Source organism: Nannospalax galili, unplaced genomic scaffold (genome assembly GCF_000622305.1).
Source record: "Nannospalax galili isolate Female #2095 unplaced genomic scaffold, S.galili_v1.0 scaffold456, whole genome shotgun sequence".
NCBI lineage: Eukaryota > Metazoa > Chordata > Mammalia > Rodentia > Spalacidae > Nannospalax > Nannospalax galili.
Window position 1 is genome coordinate 1,035,369 of NW_008337055.1, and position 19,405 is coordinate 1,054,773.

The window sequence follows — 19,405 nt, forward strand, 5'->3', positions numbered from 1 at the left end:
GAGAGGGAGAGAGAGAGAGAGAGAGAGAGAGAGAGAGAGAGAAACAAGGAACTGAACCTTTGTAATTTTGTACAGAAGCAACCCTGACCTCCTCACTCAAGTAACGCCACAGGCCTTAGGACTGGAAGATGCTTGGAGAACAAGTGGCCCGGGAGGCCATCCGAACAGATGGGTGGAAGGAGGACAGTGAGCAATTCTTCCCTTTCCTGGGGTTCTGCTCTACTGGCCCCTGATCTCCTTCCCATGTCTTACAACATCTCCTTTCCAAAGCTCAAAATCTGCTTTGATAATTTCTGAAATAGGATGACAGCAAGATGCCATGTGTCTGTCACATCCAGCCACACCAGAGCCAGGGGGTGACAAGGACAAGGAGAGGGCTCCCACCTGCATGCTTGAGATGATGGACACTAGAGGACTTTTCCGTCCCACAAGACGCCTCATTCCAGAGGCGCTGTACTGCGCTCTGTGACTTATGACTTGCGGTAACAAAGATTATCTTTAACATTCTTTAAGCCTGCAACACTTCAAATGAGACCCTTGGAACAGAACACAGCAGTCTAGTCTGAACATGAGCTGCCGCGGGGTCTCCAGCACCAACGACCTTTGTGTCCAAACTTGTCCTGACCACCTTTGCTCCCAGCCTTGGCCTCTCTCAACAAGAGCCTGGTTTACAATGGTACATGGGCTCTCCATGTGCTACTCTGCATCTCCAGGTATGTATCACAAATATCCTTCTTTGGAGACACTCTCTCTGACTGACATTTTAGTTTGTTATTAGCCAAAACTGAGAAGTACAGATTCTATTTTCTGTCACATCTTTTATTTCTTAGAAAAGTACATTTGGCAAAAAATAACAATTGTAGCTTTAGTTACTGAGATGATTTTAAAAAATCTTTCACAATGAAACAAGTGGTCAATTTCATTTTAATTTTCTGGACCCTATACTCTCCCCCCCATCACCATCAGAGTTGTCCAGAAACATAAGAGCAAACCCAGGGCAAACCAGAGGGAACCAGCCAGCCATCCTGTGGCCCCTTCCCTGGACTCCCACGTCATCCTGGTGACTACTTATCTTTGGCAGATTGGCATCTCTGCCCTCGCTCTGCACATGAGAAAACACACCAGAGCACAGCTACTGTCCTCCCAGAGTCTGACCCTCAGGCTATCTTGCTTCCTCCACCCCATAGGTGATGCTGACGCCCACGAGTTCTTTCAGGTTCTCAGGAAAGAGCCCTAATTAAAACTTACTTTTCCATAGCAATGGCTATATCTTGAAAGCCTTGTGCAGTGATGTTGTTTTTGTCCCAGATGACCGTCCTGTTTGAAAAAGAAACCATGAAATGATCCCGAAGCCTGGGGGAGAGGATGCTCTCCCTGCAGAGAAATCTCTGGGAGTCAACAGCAGGTCCAGCCTCTTGACATCATGGCATGACAGTGTCATCTACGAAACTCGTGCTCAAAAACCATGTAATTCAGTTATTAAAAAAAGAAAATTACACAGAAAACAATCTCATAATGTTTAAAGCAAGTTTAGGATGTTGTGATGGACCTACTTCACAGCTATCCCTGTCCCATGCATCTGAAAGTCCAACAGGCCACAGGTTGGACACACCTGTTAGCATGTGAATAGTGGATCGTGACAGGGTAAAGCACAGCTGGCTGTCAAGGGGGCCATGTGTGGGGAAACAGCATGGGGAGACTTTGAAGCAGTGCAGTGGCCCCCACGGTGACTTTGAACAGTAGACCTCTGGTCTCGCTTTTAAGTCTTATAGTGACAGACGTGGGGAGTAGAGAAGACGCCTTGGACTCACAGCGGCGTAACTGTGCGTTAATAAGGACAGGCAGTCCATGATGGACCACTGGCTATGTCACCTCGTGCTGCCATGGGCAGTTTCCTTCATGAGAATATGTTCTCTGATGCTTACAGAACTCACCTGAGGTGCAGCTCTCAGAATGTGGCCTGTCACTAAGGGACACAGACTGCCCAGGTTTGCTCCCTCGGCATGGCCTGTGAGGACTTCCCTGTTCCTCACGGCCACGACCTGGGTAGTCAGCTGTCAAGACGACAGCGGGAAAAAAAGCTGCAACACTTCTGTGGGGTTGTGCTGGACAGCTTTGGTGTCAACCTGACACACCTGGGTAGAGGGAGCCTCAATCGGGGAACTTTCTCCATTGGACTGGCCTGTGGCCATGTCTGTGGGGCATCTTCTTGATTATTGAGTGATGTGGGAGGGCCCAGCCCACTGTGGGTGTTGCCACCCCTGGGCAGGTGGCCCTGTGTCATGTAAGAAAGCAGGCTGAGCAGGGGCCAGGGGAGAGAGCCAGTAAGCAGCGTTCCTCCATGGCCTGGGTTCCAGCTCCCGCCTCCAGGTTCCTGCCCTGAGTTCCTACCTTGGCCTCCCCGATGAACTGTGACCTGAGAGATGTAAGACAAATAAACCTTTCCTCCCCAGGTTGGTAGTGGTCAGTTTGTTTTGTCACCACAGTGAGCACAGGAAGATAATCCCTGGGGAGACACTGTGTAGAAGTTGGGGAGCACCTCAATAACTGCTGTGATAAAAGCCGAAGCTGTCTTCTCTTCTTCCCAGCCAGCACCCTTGAGGTCCGGGTTCTCTACAAGAAGCACTGACCCCTAGGAGCCAAGGCGGTCCTGCCTACCTGAGCTTGGTGTTGATCTGCAGAGCTTTGGCCAGCATTTTTGCTCCCATGTCCCCCATGTTGTTCCCGCTGATGTCCACTTTGGTCAAGGAGGTGTTGCTGCCCAGGGCATTGATGATGATGGTGACCTCGGCCTTGAGTTTTGAGTCAGCCAGAGACAGGGACTGCAGAGGCTGTGGGCAGGTGGCACACACTTAATGGCCTCATCAAAGCAACGACTACTCTCTAAACTCCTTCACAGAGAAGCAGGGATTGGACCCACTGCCATACCTGGTTTTAGAACCACTGCCTAAAACCACTAGGAGCTGAAACCTGGAGGTTCTGGCATAAAACAGACCTCCTGGGGGACACTTGGAGAATTTGCATTTTATTGCTAAATGCCTGTCACTTCTGTGGGAAGTCATGGAGGACCCAGTATAAGACAGGACAAGGTGGATACAAGACACCAAAATCTCCCAGCTGAAGCCCTGTCCCTTTCTACCCATTTTATTATTCTATAAGTGAAATGAAAACCCTAAAATACAGAGGTCAAGTATAAACTAAAAGCCAGTCAGGAGAACGATCGTCAGTCAGATCACATCTCTGTCTACCCACTGCTGCACTTTTTGTTCATAAATTCACCCAACCCTGTCAGCCACCCAGTTCCACAGGCACAGGCCCTTATCCTCATTTCCCAAACAAGACACCGAAGGGTTAAGCAACTCAACCAAAGTCACCCAGGCAGTTGATGGGTAGGAAGCACATGACTGCTTGGGAGCTGGTGGCAAGGGGATCAGAAGTTTGAGTCTAGCCTTAACTACATAGCATGTTCACAAAGCCAGCCTGGGCTACACGGGATCCCATCTTACACAATACAAAATAGCAAAACAAAACCAGTCACGCAGTTAGATAGCAACTGAACTGGGTTCTGAACTCGGCTTGAATAACTGAGTTTCATATTGTATCTCTTAACAATTACACAGCATTGCCCTGACAAGCTTATGTTAGAACTTTCTGGTCATTATGCCATAACTTTATCTTTTATCTGTGTGACCTGTTTATCATACACTGCATATGAATCCACATTAGCGTTGTCTCTGTCCCTTTAAGAGACTTGAAAGCCACGCAGGCTGGGTGCAGGTTTGGTCTGGTTTGCAGAGTACCTGACCAAACACATCACAGGGCTTCTTCCTTGTCCCCAGATCACTTGACCTGCTCACTGTGGACATCTGAGTTTGCAAGACTTGACGCAAGCCCAGCTTAGTAAAATGGGGGAAGACTTCCAGGACTTGAACCAACATGAAAGTTCCAGTTCAGACGTGGAGGATGAGAACAGCATCTGGGTCGTGTGGACTGGTCACCTCTGGTCTTAGGCCATAAGTAAATCTGACATATCAAGCCAGAGAATGCTGAAAGCAAATTCTAAAGTTATCTACAACCAGGGCTCTTAGTGGCCCAGGAGACTGGGGCTAACCATGAGCCTTGGTGATCTCCATGACAACAGCCAAATACACCCTAAGATCTACCATGCCTGCTCAACCATGCCACATGATCCTCAGAGCATCTATCACTGAAGTCCAAGAGCCAGGATGAGGAGGGTAACAGAGTCAAGATTCAGACATTGGTTGGGCACGGTGGCTCCCACCTGTGATTCCAGAACTGGGAGGTAGAGGCAGGAGAACGACTGAGGCCAGCCTAGGCTCCCTGAGACTCTGTTTCTAAAAAACAGCAAGAAAGATACAAAGATACAGCACCATCATGTGTCTGGTTAGACCAAGTGACTACATAGCATCTTTAAACCCATACTGTGTGCTCCCCACACCTAGTCTAGGACAAACCACAAGGCAAACGGGTATTCCTTAGCCTTAGACCTACTGGCGGCTGCTGAGGTAACATGACACTTTAGTCAAAAAGCTTGGCTGTGCTGAGCTCAGCTATAGTGAGGCAGAGTCAGAGTTCTTTTAACAGCTCACATTCAGATAAACAGAAGACAATGGACAGTGCTCAGACATGAACAATGTAATGTTGCAAACACAAACAAATCTGATACTCTTCACAAAAGCGATGACCATGCCTCTCACCACTTCTTTCTTTAAAATTTATTTATTTATTTTATGTGTATGAGTGTTTTGTGTGCATGTGAGTGCACCGTGCATGTGCAATGCCCAAGGAGGCCGGAAGAGGGCGTTGGATACCTTGGAACCAGAGTTACAGATGATTGTGAGCTGCCCTGCTGGGAACTGAACCTGAGTTCTCTGCAAGAGCAGCCAGTGCTTTTAACCACTGTGTCAACTCTCCACCCCCCCCCCATTTCTGCAATCTCTCTTCAACTACTATAGAAATGGTATTTCACAGCTTCTTTCCGATGCTGGAGATCTCTCCAAGCTGCCACACCAACTTTAGCACTATATTCAATATTCAAATTCCAAAACACCCCAGTTAACACTCAAAAACAATGGGCATAGCTATTAATCCAAATAGAAGGACCATTCATGCATAACTATAAGGTCAGTTTTTCCTGATTTATTGACCTTCTGCACAGTCTTAATACTTACTTAATTCTTACTATTTCTTGTCAGAGCTGAGCATGTTTTATCTGGATTCTGTGTCCAAGCTGTAGGCTCTCCCGGGAGAAAGTCACCCTGTTCTGTGGTGACAACATGGATTTCTATGCACTGCTTTCAAACGGGATTCTCTGCCATCTTGGCTGCTCCCTGTCACCATTCCACGAATCTGGAAGTGGTCACCTGAACACCACCATCTACAGCTCAAGGTGACAATAAAGTCACAGGCACCAGGGTTTGCCGCTGAATATCATGTACACTTCTGGGTGACTAGGCTACCCCATGGGCTGCCAAAACGTGCTTCACAAACACGGGGCAGAGTGTCAAAGGCAGAGGTTACTTTCTGAATGCCAACTCGCACATAAATAAAACCAAAGCCGAGTCTAACTGAACCAGTTTTCTTTGGAATTTTTGAACTCATAAGACTAACTCCAAATGATTTTAAGTTGTTTTGCACATTACAGATTCAGAAGTAGAGGGGAAATAGCAGTTAATTCCCTTTTGAAAAGCCCACCTCATTTTCAGTGACACAAAATAAAAAAGCTTTTCACTAACTACACAGTTGTTAGCGATGTACTAATCAAACTTGTAACTTGGCAGAATTTACATTTACATAGCAGATTTTATCATCTGCGAACGTGTTTCCAGGTGAGTTTTAAATATCAAAATTATCTTTAAGAAATTCTAAAATTATACAAACAGTTTGAAGCCCCATATGTAAAACATAAACTGTATAACTTCATAAAAGTCTAAAACTTCTTAAATATTTAGTAAGAAACAAATATTTTGGGATGAGTATGAAGTATGATTCTGTAACATCAGGTTTCCAAATCTTTTAAAGATGGGCCAATGCAGGAAATGTGAACTATGAATAAAGGGGGATGGGAAAAGCCAAATTAAATATGTATAACCAACAGCATTAATTCTGAAAACTGTAAATTACATTCGAATTACAGCCCTGTTTTAATAATCTAGTATAAGAGGGGCAAATTCAGGGTTTATTAGCAGATGAAGACAGAGAGACGTAACGGAATTCATTAAATAATGAGTCTGATACTTTAGCACACAGGTCAGAAAGTCACACAGCAGAGAAGCAAGTGGACAGAACTTTCTGCTGCCCACCAGTCACAGACACCTCTCAGGGGACAAGGCCAAGCAGGGCAGAGTTCTAACTGCCAACCCTGAGCCCCACTCATCACTTCCTCAGAAAGTTCACCTCTAGATGTCAAAGAATCTTGTATCATGTCCTGGTATAAGTTCAAAAGGGAACATATTTTTCAGGAGGCACTTCACCTAATACGAGAAATTACCCTGCAGCCCACAGCTGACTCTCCGCAGAGGCAATCTGAGTTCATTTGGACTTTAGGAGCTGTAAAAGCAGCTGTAAAAGCAAACAAATATGCCTTTGAGAGGAAAAGGACAAAGCCTTAAAGAACATCAGGACAACATAAGGGACACATTGCTCTGAATTCAATGAACTCATGAAAGTGCTTTTACTTTGCTGGTAAAATCTCTTTTCTTTCATCCAGTAGAAATGATCAGTTGAAAAGACAAGCAAGTCAGGTAATCAATACTCACCGAGTCTTCATCTTGAATCATCTGTACTAAGCTGTCTAATATAGGTGTCAGGTTTCTAAAGAGATTTGAAAAGCAGACAGTGGGATCAAATCAAAAGCTTTCAGGAGGCTGGTTATTTTCATCATGGTCATATAAAAAATTCAAAACTCTTACTTGGTTTTCATATTATTAAAATTTTTGCCTAATGCCAGGTGCTGGATTGATCTGTTTTTACTGAGCCACACTATTAGGGTAGATAGGTCAGATTCTAAACCTGGGAAAAGAAAGAATACAGACAGAATCAAAACACATGTAGATAAGTGACTGCTCAGCTGGAATTCAAGGATCTAAAGTGACGCAGTTGGGTGACTTCCTGTTCTGAGCTCAGAGCCCATGACCCTGTGCCTTTATCCTCAAAGGAACTGTTTCTCCCCTTTTCAGGTCCTGCTGGTCCCCGCGGATGAATTCATTCTCTGCAGAATTGGTGACTATGGAAACTCAGCAGGATCTGAGGATCAGCTGAGCTGACAGGTCCCCTCTCCCTGGCTCTATGTAAGAGAGGATTCGGCCACACTGCTCACGGGCAGGTAACTGCAGTGACGGTTATCTATACAGACTCAACAGCTGACTACAACCAGAAATGAAGTTACTCACCTAAGCATCTGAATAAACCAACAAGGGCACAACTTCACTACTACCAAGAACATAAAGTCACTGGACTCAGACCTTTATCACACTACACGGATCTGCTTTGTAGAGTTTGTTTAAAAATGTGCAAATTTGGCCACAAATCAGTAGGCTTCGGCACAGACTCATTCCACAAATGAACTCTATTGCTAAATTGAAAGGCTCAGTGAGTGAAGAAACGAGGTGAGATGTTTAAGGAGCCGCCTCAGCCAGGCTGGCGGGTCGCCCCTTTGTTCCGTGCTCATTCCCAGCAGCACCTTTCCCCCTTCGGAGTGAACTCACCGTTGTCAGAGATGTCCAAGCTGGTGATGTTGTGGATCTCCGCGATGCAACCTTCTAACACTTGAGCTCCTGCTGACCTCAGCTAAGGAAACAGACCAAACACAGGTAAAGCCCACTCACTGCAGCAGGACAAATGATCAATAGAAGAGACTGTCTTAAAATAAGCCGAAAAAGCAAAGGTTTACCAACGCTAAACGAGCCATTACTAACGGAGGTGAGGAGAGGTCATTTCCCGTGGTAAAGAAACGATGCTGTTCCCCACACCACACGATTCAACGTCAAATCCCAAAATGTTTAGAAAAAGGAGAGGGACAAACAGAGGGCTGGTCAACCTGAACAACTCAGTGTTGGGTGGGGGTGTGGCTCAGTGGTAGGGTGCTTATCCACTGACAGGAGCCCTGTGGGCTCCATCTCTAGCACCAAAAAACAAAACAACAGTGTATGTCAACACACAAGAATTTTATTTCTAATTTTGGAAATGTAGCAGATCCCTCTCAGACATGAGAAAGCAGGACGTACTTCATCCCACACCTCTGCTTATAAGGTGTGAATGAGTCTTGGGCCCCAAAGCAGTCACAGGACAGACCCCCCCTCCTCCCCACCCTTCCCTGCAGAGTCTAAGCACCTGGGAGTAGTTCTGTCATTTTTATTCACTGTCCTGCGATCCTACACTCCCTCTTCTGTGGAAGGCCTTCCACAGGATGCAAAGGACCTACTGTGTGGCCCTCCCTGCCCAGTAAACTTACTATCTAATTAGAGAAGAGGAGCCATCATTTATTAGGAGCCCACTATGAGCCAAGGAACGTGACAGGTCTTTTCTTTGGGTAGAAAAAATAACAGATTTCTACACTAAATTTATAACATAAGGTACCATTTTTCTACTTGTTAAAGAATTCTCAATTCACTGGTTCATATGCAGCAATTTCATTCTATGCTGCTTTGGAGCCAGACCTACCAACTTCGCTGGGCCCTCTTGTAAGGTAAGCACAGACCTTTGGGGTCACTGTTTGTATAGAAGTCATTTGAATTCAGTCATTCTTTTTTTTAATATTTTATTTATTATTTTTATTTTATGTGTATCAGTGTATTGCCGGCATGTATGTGAGTGCATCCGTGTCGTGCAATGCCACGGAGGTCAGAAAAGGGTTTCAGATTCCCCTGGAATTGGAGTTGAAGACAGTTCATAGCTGCCATATGGGTGCTGGGAATTGAACCTGGGTCCTCTGCAAGAGTAGTCAGTGCAATGCTCTTAACCACTGGGCCATCTCTCCAGATCCCTTAGTCATTCTTTCTAAGGTGATAACAGATTGCTGTGAGATGCCTTAGGGGAGCTCTGAAGGTGCATGTCACTGAGAGGCAGATCTCTCACTATGTCTGCGCTCAGAAAACCAAGCCCAGCCCCGGGGTAGAGGGCTTCCTGCCCAAGTGTGCGGACCTGCCTCCAGCACAGTCTGCCGGGTCCTCTCATCCATTAGTGGCCCTGTGCGTAGGGATGGGTTCCAGGACCCTGAAGACACCACAACCCACAAAGCTCAACTCCTCTGTGCATAAACATGAGGCCTTTGCAGGAATCACACACTCTCCAGTGTACATTAAAACACCTCCAGGCCTCTTCTAACATTCAGATCCGTGAACATTGTGAACAGACGCTGCATCGGGCTACTCAGAGACTGACAGGCATAGTCTGTGTCTGTCCTGCACAAGCATTATATTTTTCTCCCAATTTTTTAACTTGACGGCGGTAACTCCTCAGGGCCATCGCAAAGCAGAAAGGGCCACTGGATGCGCAGTATGGTGTGACCCTGCCGGTTATTTCCCAGCACTCTCCAGACTTAAAACTCCTGTCGAGCCTGTCTCCTCATGGTACCGCTACAGAAAAAAATTTTAAGCACATCTGATTTGTTATTTATTTATTGATTGATTTTGTGTGTGGGTGTGTATGTATGTGTGTGTGTGTGTGTGTGTGTGTGTGTGTGTGTGTGTGTGTGTGTGTGTGTCTGTGTCTGTGTCTGTGAGGCTATAAGTTGGAGTTAGAGGCAGCTGTCAACTGCCTGAACTGAACATAAGCCCTGCTCAAAGCAGTAAGCACTCTTCACCGCAGAGCTCTCTCTCCAAACACAAAGTTTTTAAGATTTTAATTTTTTTACATATGTCCAAGCAGACAGGTCAAGAAACAGAGCTGACATCAAAAAAGGGACAACTCTACAAAGATAAACGAAGCTCATGGGTCTTTATAATTTCCTATTTGCTGCCAGTTTCTGTGGAGAAACAAAATTCTAGAAGAAAATCACTCTGAAGTAAATATGTTTCACTTATAGAAACGGAAAATGCAAGTCATCTTTAACATTCAAGTTCATTTGTAAATACTTTTTAACCAACAGTATTTGTAATAGACACAAAACTAACTTATTTTTCCAGTGCTTAAAAATAACGACACAGATCAACACATCCTAAGCTACTGATTCAGAGTACTTACACAGAGGCCAAGCTAAGGAAGCCCGAGGAGGAAAAAAAACAAAACAAAAAGATTGATGAGCAGAGGAAGAGCGTGAGGGAACCGACATCCGCATCAGTACACAGTACAGAGTCTAAAGAAATGCTTCCAAAACATGCTCTCCAAAAGGAACTCAAAAATTTAAATAATAAATCATTGTCACTTACCCAGATTATTTCCTAAAATTACCTAAAAGCAAAAGCTTTCCTAAAACAGTAAAAACTTTTCCATTACTGTAAATTAAAATTCTTTTTAATGAATTTGCATAATTAAAGCCATGAGTACAGGTAAAACTGGTTTTTAAATTACTGTCATTTGCATCCCACACACTAGCATTATTTAAAAGAAAGTAAGGTTGGGGTGGGGAGGGTAGTACCCTCCCAGACACTGGGGGCGTTAATGCAGGAAGATGGTGAGTCTGAGGCCAGACTACACCACACAGTGAGTTCCAGTGAAGCATGGGCTGTAGACGGAGACCTTGACTCATACAAACCAACAAAAATAAGCAAAATCCAGCCAGTATTTGTGGGGAGCAGAGACAACAGGTTTGCTACACGGTCTGGTCTACACGGAAAGTTCCAGAGACACCTAGCAAAATGTTGTCTATCTTAAAAAGGAAAACCAGAGAGCAGTAAACACACTGAACCACTGAACAATTTAACTGCATTTTTTTTTTTTTTTCATAGTAGCTCAGGTTCAAGGAGGGGAAGATTAAAGGCTCTGGTGGTGGTTTGAAGGCTCTCGGGTATCTGAACGCTGGTATATGGGCCCCATATGGGGCTCTGTTTGTGGAGGTTTAGGAGGTGCGGCATTGCTGGAGGAAGCACATCACTGGGGGTGGGCTTTGGGAGTTCATAGCCTTGCCCCACTTCGGGTTTCTCTTGGCTTCCTGCGAGTGCTTGAAGATGTCTCCTCCGGCTGCCTCCTGCCATGCCTCCCGCCATGATGGACTCTGACCCCTCTAGATCCATATGCCAAATAACCTCGTCTTTCGATCAGGTGCCTCGGTCATGGTGTTTGTCACAGAACAGGAAAGTAGCTGATACAATGCTACCCACAGTTCTAAATGAAAAGTCACATCTAACGCGAGTATGTGTAACAGGGTCAAGGACGTGATGGCGGACCTACAATCCCAGCCCCTGGGAAAAGAAACGGGAATCAGCAGTTCCTTGGCCACAAAGCAAAGTCAAGGGCAGGCCGGACCAGGTGAGAAATAAATAAGAATAAATAAATAAGGTTTTTTTTTAATTGACTCTGATTGATCATGAGGGACAAGGGTAAACGTAGAACTCGTCCATGATTTTGACCAGTGTGCTGAGGGTGAAGAAGGCTGTGTCCACAGTGGGGAAACAGAATAAACAAGAAGGTACTTATGTGCTAATGAAAGTTTTGTTCTGAGACTATTATATAAACTCCAATGTACGGAAGGCAGGAGACTAACAACAAATCCCCAAAGCACCAAGCATTCCAACGCAGATCACACAGAAATTCCAAATACCCTTCAGGGGCAGTTTCCTGCATCATGAAGAGGAAATTGAAATCTAGTCACATTTGGACATCTAGCCCCAAGAAGTAAAGACAGACTGCAACACTGTGACGCAGTTTAGAAAAATAATTTTGTACTTTACCAATCCTAATGAACAGCAGGGTAATTAATATGTAACCTGGCAGCGTGGTCACTGGTCCTACAATCTAAACTATAAAATGGTTTGAGAACACGATGCCAAAATACTTGTTGGGCTAGTTTTCAACTACATTAGACAACTGTCCCAGCTTTATCATAAGGAAAACATGCTGGATTTCGAACAGGACGTCTCATCAGGCCGATGATTCCACATTTGAATCTAATAGCCTAACACTGCAGTTTGACCTGTGCCGAGTTCCACAGACATACTAACTTCCTGTTTCCGACAGAACAAGCCTTTGCAGCCTCATCATTTCACTCCCATGATAAAAGATGGATTTTAAAAAAGATTTTATTAATTATTTATTTTATGTGTTCAAGTGTATTGCCTGCATGTGTGTAAGTGCACACGTGTCAATCAATGCCCACAGAGTCAGAAGATGGTGTTGGATCCCTTGGAACTGGAGTCACAGATAGTTGTTAACTGTCATGTGGGTGCTGGGAATCGAACCTGAGTCCTCTCTAAGAGCAGCCAGTGCTCTAAACTGCTGAGCTATCTCTCCAGCCCCCAAAATGGTTTTCATTAATAGCATGTCCTTAGTAAAGTGCAAGCAAAGCATTTCTATCGCCGGAGTTGGTTTCTACTTTATGTCTGTGTTTATAAATGAAAGACCATTGATTTATGTGGGAAAGATAAACAAAATTAACATTTTTTTGAGCTTTCGGGTTTTAGCTTCTGTATTTTTTTGCTTTTCCAAAATAAATCAGAATATAGGTCACAATGGCAATGCTCACCCCCAAATTAATGAAAATTCCTACACTGAGAATTCATATGGTGCAATTACACTCTTGCTGACTCCTAGACTTTTCATAGATATGTGTGACTTCAACATCTAGTGTGGCCTGTTGCCTGGTGTTCTGTTAGGAGGCAGTAGGGACAATACAATCAGGACACAAGCACTGCCCTTCAGGAAGCCACAACCCGGCTGGGAAGACACACAAGAGCCAATTTATATCTGTGCGGGGGGTGGGGGGGGCTACATATCAAGAGAGAAATGTGGCAGGAGAGAGGTGAACAGTGACAGAGGGTGACCAAAGGGCACTTTTCCCAAAAGAGTTCCTTGTGGCCACTTCCAAAGGGAACTAGTAATATTATTTCCATCTTGCAAGTGCACAAATTGAGAGTCAGTCACATCGGCTGTGAGATCTTCTTCGTCAACTTGACTAGATTCACAATCACCTAGGAATGAGCCTGGGCAGCCACCTGCCACAGTAATGAGAAATGAAACTAAGGCACCAGCCACTCCATCTAGGATGGCTCAGTATAGGAATCTGCAGGATGTGGAGGGAGATGGGTCTTGAGTCTCTTAGAGCCTCACAGAGGGAGGCCTTGGGAGGAAAAGGATCAGGGTTAGCGGTTCTGCAACAACAGCACGGTAGGCTTAAAGACACAAGCAGGCATTGAAACCCCTCGCCCCACCTCCAGCCCTGGGAAGAAGACAGAGGGCAGACATGCTGAACAAGCCAGGCTCAAACAGGCCAAGTGTCTGCACCTAGGGAGTCTTGCTAATCGCCACATGAACTGACAATTTCAAGATCATAAAAGTCTAGGTACCCTCTAAAACACACAGGCTTTCTCAAGGGCTCTGATCAGAAGTGTTGGAACTGCTCTAGAATTCCAAGAGACATTTTAATGTTCCCATCTTAAATCAAGACATTAAAAAGTAAAGTTCATAAGAGGACAGCCTTTCCCCTTTACACTCTGCAAACCCACGTCTGGCTCTGCACACTTGTGGAAACAGCGTGGCTGCACCTCATGAGGGTGGAGCCAGTTTATGGCTTTGTAACTTAAGCATTCATCATAAACACACAGGCAACGGGCACTAGGAACGAAGGAACCATTAAAAGCATCCCCATGTACTTGAAAAGGTGTTCTGCGGCTACTTGTATAAAAAATAGCACAACACAGAAGATGTGAGACTTGTGCGATGTGGTTTTCGGCCTCCTTTCTCCCCGTGGAATCACAGTACCACACTTTTTCCAAGAAGGATGGAAAGCAATTTTGAGGCTTCGCCTAGTCCACTGTATAGTAAGGTCTTACCTCACAGCTGCTGAGGTCAAGTGAGACTCCCTTCAAGCTATGATTGCAGGCCAGGCCCAACAGCAGAGCCCTGAGGAGAGAAAACACACATATTAGGCAAGAACACACAGCACATACACACACAACAACAAACAGACACAAATACAGCAATCACACACACAGCAAGCACACGCGCAGTGATCACATACACACACACACACACACACACACACACACACACACACAGAGAGCAAGCACAATGAATAAACACTGGAAAAAATTGCACTTTTTCTATAACATAGGTCAGGCACCACGCATTCTCTCATTGTGTGAAAATGCCAATTGTGTTTCTGCCCCAAAAGTGGGCACGTGAGGCTTCAGCATTCTTCTGACAGGTGGCGACTCCACCATACATGCAAACCCTATGCAAATTCACCCACAAAATATCTAATTGCATATGGAGACCAAATTGTGTTCATTACAGATAAATTCCCAGCCTGAGACCAGCTTTAATAATCTTAGAATATTATTAGGAGACTGTTATTAGCATGGCAAACTGAAGCTGGTTTTCCCTAAGGAATATGGCACTGAGGGAGTCTGGCCAAATGGTATTCCAGGATGCGAAATGTCAGCTATAGAAGTTTTTTAAGGCATCTAAGCAAGTGTGCGTGTGACGATATAGACACCCTGGAGATAAGCAGGTGCTGGATTTGTGCTTGTGTTCAGGATCCTGCCAATCCAGCCACCCTTGAGACCAGGATGGATGGCATCTCTCTTCCAAAGACTGAGGAACTGGGATTCATTACTCAGATGTCAAAACTCTAAGAAAATGGCTTCATTACACTCTTGCATGCCAGTCCTGTGAAGTCCAACATAGTTGAGCACCTGGATTCACATGTGCACACACGGTTCTTACACTCCACTGACAGAGAACAGGTGGAATGGCTCTGTGGGCGAAGGTGCCTGCTGCCGAGTCTGATGACCTGAGTTCGATCCCCATAACCCACAAGATAAAAAGAGAAAACCAATTCCTGCAAGTTGTCCTCTGTACTCCACATGCCATGGTACATGTGCGTACACACACACACACACACACCACACACACACTGGGTAAATGTAAAAACAAAATGTAAAAATAAAATCCTCTGAATGGAAAAAAAAAAGTCCTCAGTCAGACCTAGTGACAAACTCGACGACTCAAAGCACAAAGCTTGTGCTTCCAGGAGAAGGAAACAGACACAGTGACAGTGACCAGGACACAAGGCAGGCACCAAGTGCACTGAGCGTGTGCTACTAGGCATTTTTGACCTGGAGTGACAGCCTAAGGAACTCTGCCACCCCAGAAGGGACCTTTCCCTAGAGAAAGGACCATCCCCCAGAAAAAAGGCCTCCCCCGCAGGGAAAGGACCACCTCCCCCCCAGGGGAAGGGCCTCCTCCCCCAGAAAAAGAATGCCCCCCACCAGAGAAAGGACCCTCCCCGCCGAGAAAGAAAGGATCTCCCCCTAAAGTGCGTGAGGGCAAAGAGAATATGGGAGAAGGGGATATCATATGCCAGGGCTTCGGGGTGTGTCTTCCCAGCAATTCTCGGCCCTCATGTACCCAGGGAGAACTCGGGCAGCCATGCCCCAACACCCACTAGCACGGCCACGAGCCCCACAGCACGATGGAGAGAGACCCTGCAGCCATGTCTGCCCAGGATCATGAACTCTCCCTCTGGAACCACAAGCCAAAATAAACTCTCTGTTCTAAAAGTCACCTCAGTCATGGTGTTTTATCACATAACAGAAAAGATGCTGCCGGACCCGCCATCGACGCCCTGTGAAAGCGCACTGGTGAAATGTGTGTGCATCCTGAACACTGTGTGGACTAGAAACAAGAGGCCATTTGGTGATGTCCAGACTCTGATTTTACCAATGAGACCTTGAGACCCCTCCAAAGATCAAGAGCCAGACCCCGAGGACTAGCGCTTGGTTCGTCGTCTCTGGCACCCTGGGCAGCAGAGGGCTGCTTCTGGAGAGAAAAGGGGTGGGGAGGGGAAGAGGGCCAACTGCATGAATAACTGGCACGTTCAGGACGTGACACGGGTAGCACTTCTCGGATGGTGTTTACAGTAGGGACTAGTGAACTGAGCTTAGAACATGACCAAGGCACTGCCTCCTGTTTCCGGTACAGCATTCAGGACGCGTGCACACATCTCAGTGTGTCAATGGAGGGGTCTGGTACAGTCTCTTCTGTGATGTGATAAAACATTGAGGCAGCTTATAGAACAAAGAGTTTATTTTGTCTCATGGTTCCAGAGGAAGAGTTCATGATGGCTTGCGTTCATCCTCCAGCACATACAGGAAACAGAGAACCGGGCGGGCTGAGGCTACGAACTTTCAACTCCTACCCTGCCCTGACATACTTCTCCAGCAAGGCTGCACTGCCAAACCGCCCCAAACAGCCTTGTGAACTGGGGGCTAAGTGCAAACACATGAGCCTCGGGGGACATGTCTCATTCAACCCACCACAGAGGGAAAAGACCCGTTTTCTATATGGATTAAAGCCAGCAAAGTGGTGTACTTTAAGATATTTAACCACAAGAGGCCAATGATTAGGGGGCACAGGCTCAAAAGACCAGTGAAAACCCACTCAAATTGTTTGAAAAAAGAAAAACTACCAAGCCAGGTCAGGCATGGTGGTGCATCCCAGCACTCCAGAGGCAGAGGCAGGTGGATCTCTGTAAGTTCAAGGCCAGCCTGGTGTACTTAGCGAGTTCCAGGCCAGCTGGGGCTATAAGGAAACCCTGTCTTCCCTGCCCCAACCCCCCAGAAAACCCTACCATAAAGCTCAGCGGGCGCTAGGGGAAGCTGTAGTGAGACACTGCCCCTCTTAACCAAAGGACAGCAAGGTACCTAATGATCATCTGCCCAATCCTCAAAATAATTGCAGAATTGGCTCACAGGGGGATGTACATTAATCTTCTCAGCTCTGGCAAACTGGAATTTTGGAGCAGCACACAGACTGGGTTCACAACTAAGATAGGCTGGTGACAGAGCTCAGTGGTATAGCAATTGTCTGGCATGTGTAAAGTGGTAGGTTCAATCCCTGGTTTCCCAAAAAGACTCTAAAAGATGAGGCTGGAGCCAAGGGGTACATGTGGCGGGGAGGGGAGGGGAAAGTGGGAGAACAGGAGGAGACAAGGCACAGAGACGCACAGTAGGCCCTCAGGAATGCACCACCAACAGAACCGTCCGCCCAGCCAAAATGCCCTCTTTATGAGCTCAGCTGTGCCGGCAAAAGACCATCCCGGCTGGGCTTGTTGACTGTTGATGGTCCCTCACAGAGGAAGGGCAGGAGGGTCACGGGACCCTGAGTACCTAACCGCTCCTCCAGTCAGCTGTACGATTATCTACCTTAATTGCACATAGCCTTGGGGAGGGGCCAGAGCATATAGACCAGGAAGGTTGGGGAGGCATGGGGCAGTCATCACCCATGCTGGGAGGAGATAGACCAGGAAGGTTGGGGAGGCATGGGGCAGTCATCACCCATGCTGGGAGGAGACCTCCCACACTATTGCCACAAACCCTCACCCATTGCTCTATAAGTAAGAAGTAAGCTTACTAAACTCATTGGTTCCTCCAGAGTGACCTGTGGTGGAATCATACCTCGATTTGTAATTGGGACCTTAGGAATGGGTGGGTACTGTGTCTGGCTCAGGGAAGGAATTTTAGCAACACATCAGAACTAGACTGTTCTGCCCCCTGTGTTTCCTTAAGGTCTTGGAAACACTTATCAGGAGCCGAAAACCTCGAGGGAAAGTGTAACTGTGAAGTAGTTATAGTCTTTGTTTCCTGAAAGAGCCTCCGAGCGGGAAACTTCTAGAAGGCGCTATCTCCAGACTCAAGTGTGACTCTCATAGCTATGGATCCCAAATCCTTAAGAACAAGGGTGTCTCTCTGCCCCTCGGGAGACAGCGGAAGGAGATATGCGGTCGGGAACAGCTGTACTGCAGACACAGCTGGCTGACAACAGAGTTCCCTGCAGTGCCGTTCCTGAGGGCCTTGGCTGCCCTCTCCCCCTAAGGGGGGCTTGGCTCCCAGCTCAACTCCCTCTGTCCAATCTCGCTCTCTTCCTTCAATGCCCTTCCCTGGTATGATCCTTACTGTTGACTGCCAATTTGTCAGACAGAATTTAGAATCGTTAGGGGAACAAGCCTCAGACCATGCCTGTGAACGATCATCTTAATTAGGTTAATGGACATGGGAAGATCCATCTTAATTATAGGTGGGACCATTTCCTAGGTGGGGCTCCCAGACCTTATGAAGTGGAAAAAGGTCGCTGATAAACTGAATGCCTGGGTGCGTGGATTAGTCCTTCCTGATGTCAGACTGTGAACACTATGCGGCCAGCTGCTTCATTTCCAGCTTGACTTCTCCATCAGGATGGCCTGTACCCATGAGCTGGGAGCAGAACAAGCCCACTCTCCCTTAAGTTGCTTTTTCAGACTGTTTTATCACACCACCGGAAAAGAAAAAGACACCTGGGTACTCCCCAAAGCAACCTCATAAATGTCCTAGGAACTAATGACAGCCTCCAAGGTGGCTGTTAGGCCCACATGCAACAATTATGTTGAAGAACTTACTTAGCCAGCACACAGTAGGGTCATAAGAAAGATTAGCTGGATGACTGTGTCAATATATGTGACTATATTATAAAGGAATCCCTTCAGAATAATTCTGATGCTGTTTCAATGAACGAGCACATCAACCACCAAATCATGATGATACATGCGTGTTTTACACTTTAACCTCGAATACCTTAATTCAATAAGCAAATTTTTAAGGCCTGCTATGGGGATGGAGAGATGGATGCATGGTTAAGAGCACTTGTTGCTCTTGCAGAGGACTCAAGTCCGTTCCCAGCACCCACAACTGTACGTAACCCCAGTTCCAGGGGATCCGAGGTCCTCTTCTGGCCTCCACGGGCTCTGCATGCATGTGGTGTGCTTACAGACATGCAGGTTAACATTCATACACGTAAAATAAAAATAAATAAATCTCGGTCGGTCAGAACAATGTACAAAACAGAGGATAATAGAAAGACTGTCATCTGGGAAAGTATCCTAAGGTTTTTTTGCTGATGCACATTAAGAACACACGTGATCAGGGCTCACACCGCTGTTTGCACATGCAGGGAACACAGCTTGCATGTCTTTGTCCCTTCCCTCAAGCACATCTGCAATCGCACACTCCACCTGAAAAGCTCTGGAGAACATGAAAGGATCACTCACTTTAAGGGCTCAGGAGACAGCTTCGTGCCAGAAAGGCTGATGTGCGCCAAAGCCAGGGAGCTGCTGAAGAAGTGCTTGAAAGTCGGGGGCACCTCCTTCCCCTTCCTGTGGAGACACAAGCAGCATGCAGGCACTTAGGCTCCCTTGACCGTGAGTGTTACTTACACAGACACATGGAACAAAATCAGTCAGATTTCCAATACAAAC

The 19,405-nt window shown here is 46.3% G+C and overlaps 1 protein-coding gene across 3 annotated transcripts in view; it reads right to left on the reverse strand.

Moving 5' to 3' along the window:
* Carmil1 (capping protein regulator and myosin 1 linker 1) overlaps positions 1 to 19,405 on the reverse strand; it is a 295,091-nt gene that overhangs the window by 80,824 nt on the left and 194,862 nt on the right. For 2 of the 3 annotated variants that reach the window (XM_029563000.1, XM_008831900.3), the window contains exons 16-22: positions 19,199 to 19,303; positions 13,947 to 14,016; positions 7,728 to 7,809; positions 6,933 to 7,032; positions 6,780 to 6,834; positions 2,659 to 2,831; positions 1,249 to 1,317 (exon numbers count right to left, since the gene is read on the reverse strand). In XM_029563000.1, coding sequence (XP_029418860.1) covers positions 1,249 to 1,317; positions 2,659 to 2,831; positions 6,780 to 6,834; positions 6,933 to 7,032; positions 7,728 to 7,809; positions 13,947 to 14,016; positions 19,199 to 19,303 — 654 coding nt within the window. Of the gene's footprint in view, positions 1 to 1,248; positions 1,318 to 2,658; positions 2,832 to 6,779; positions 6,835 to 6,932; positions 7,033 to 7,727; positions 7,810 to 10,203; positions 10,216 to 13,946; positions 14,017 to 19,198; positions 19,304 to 19,405 lie in introns of all 3 variants that reach the window. The other variant, XM_008831899.3, reaches the window with a different exon arrangement.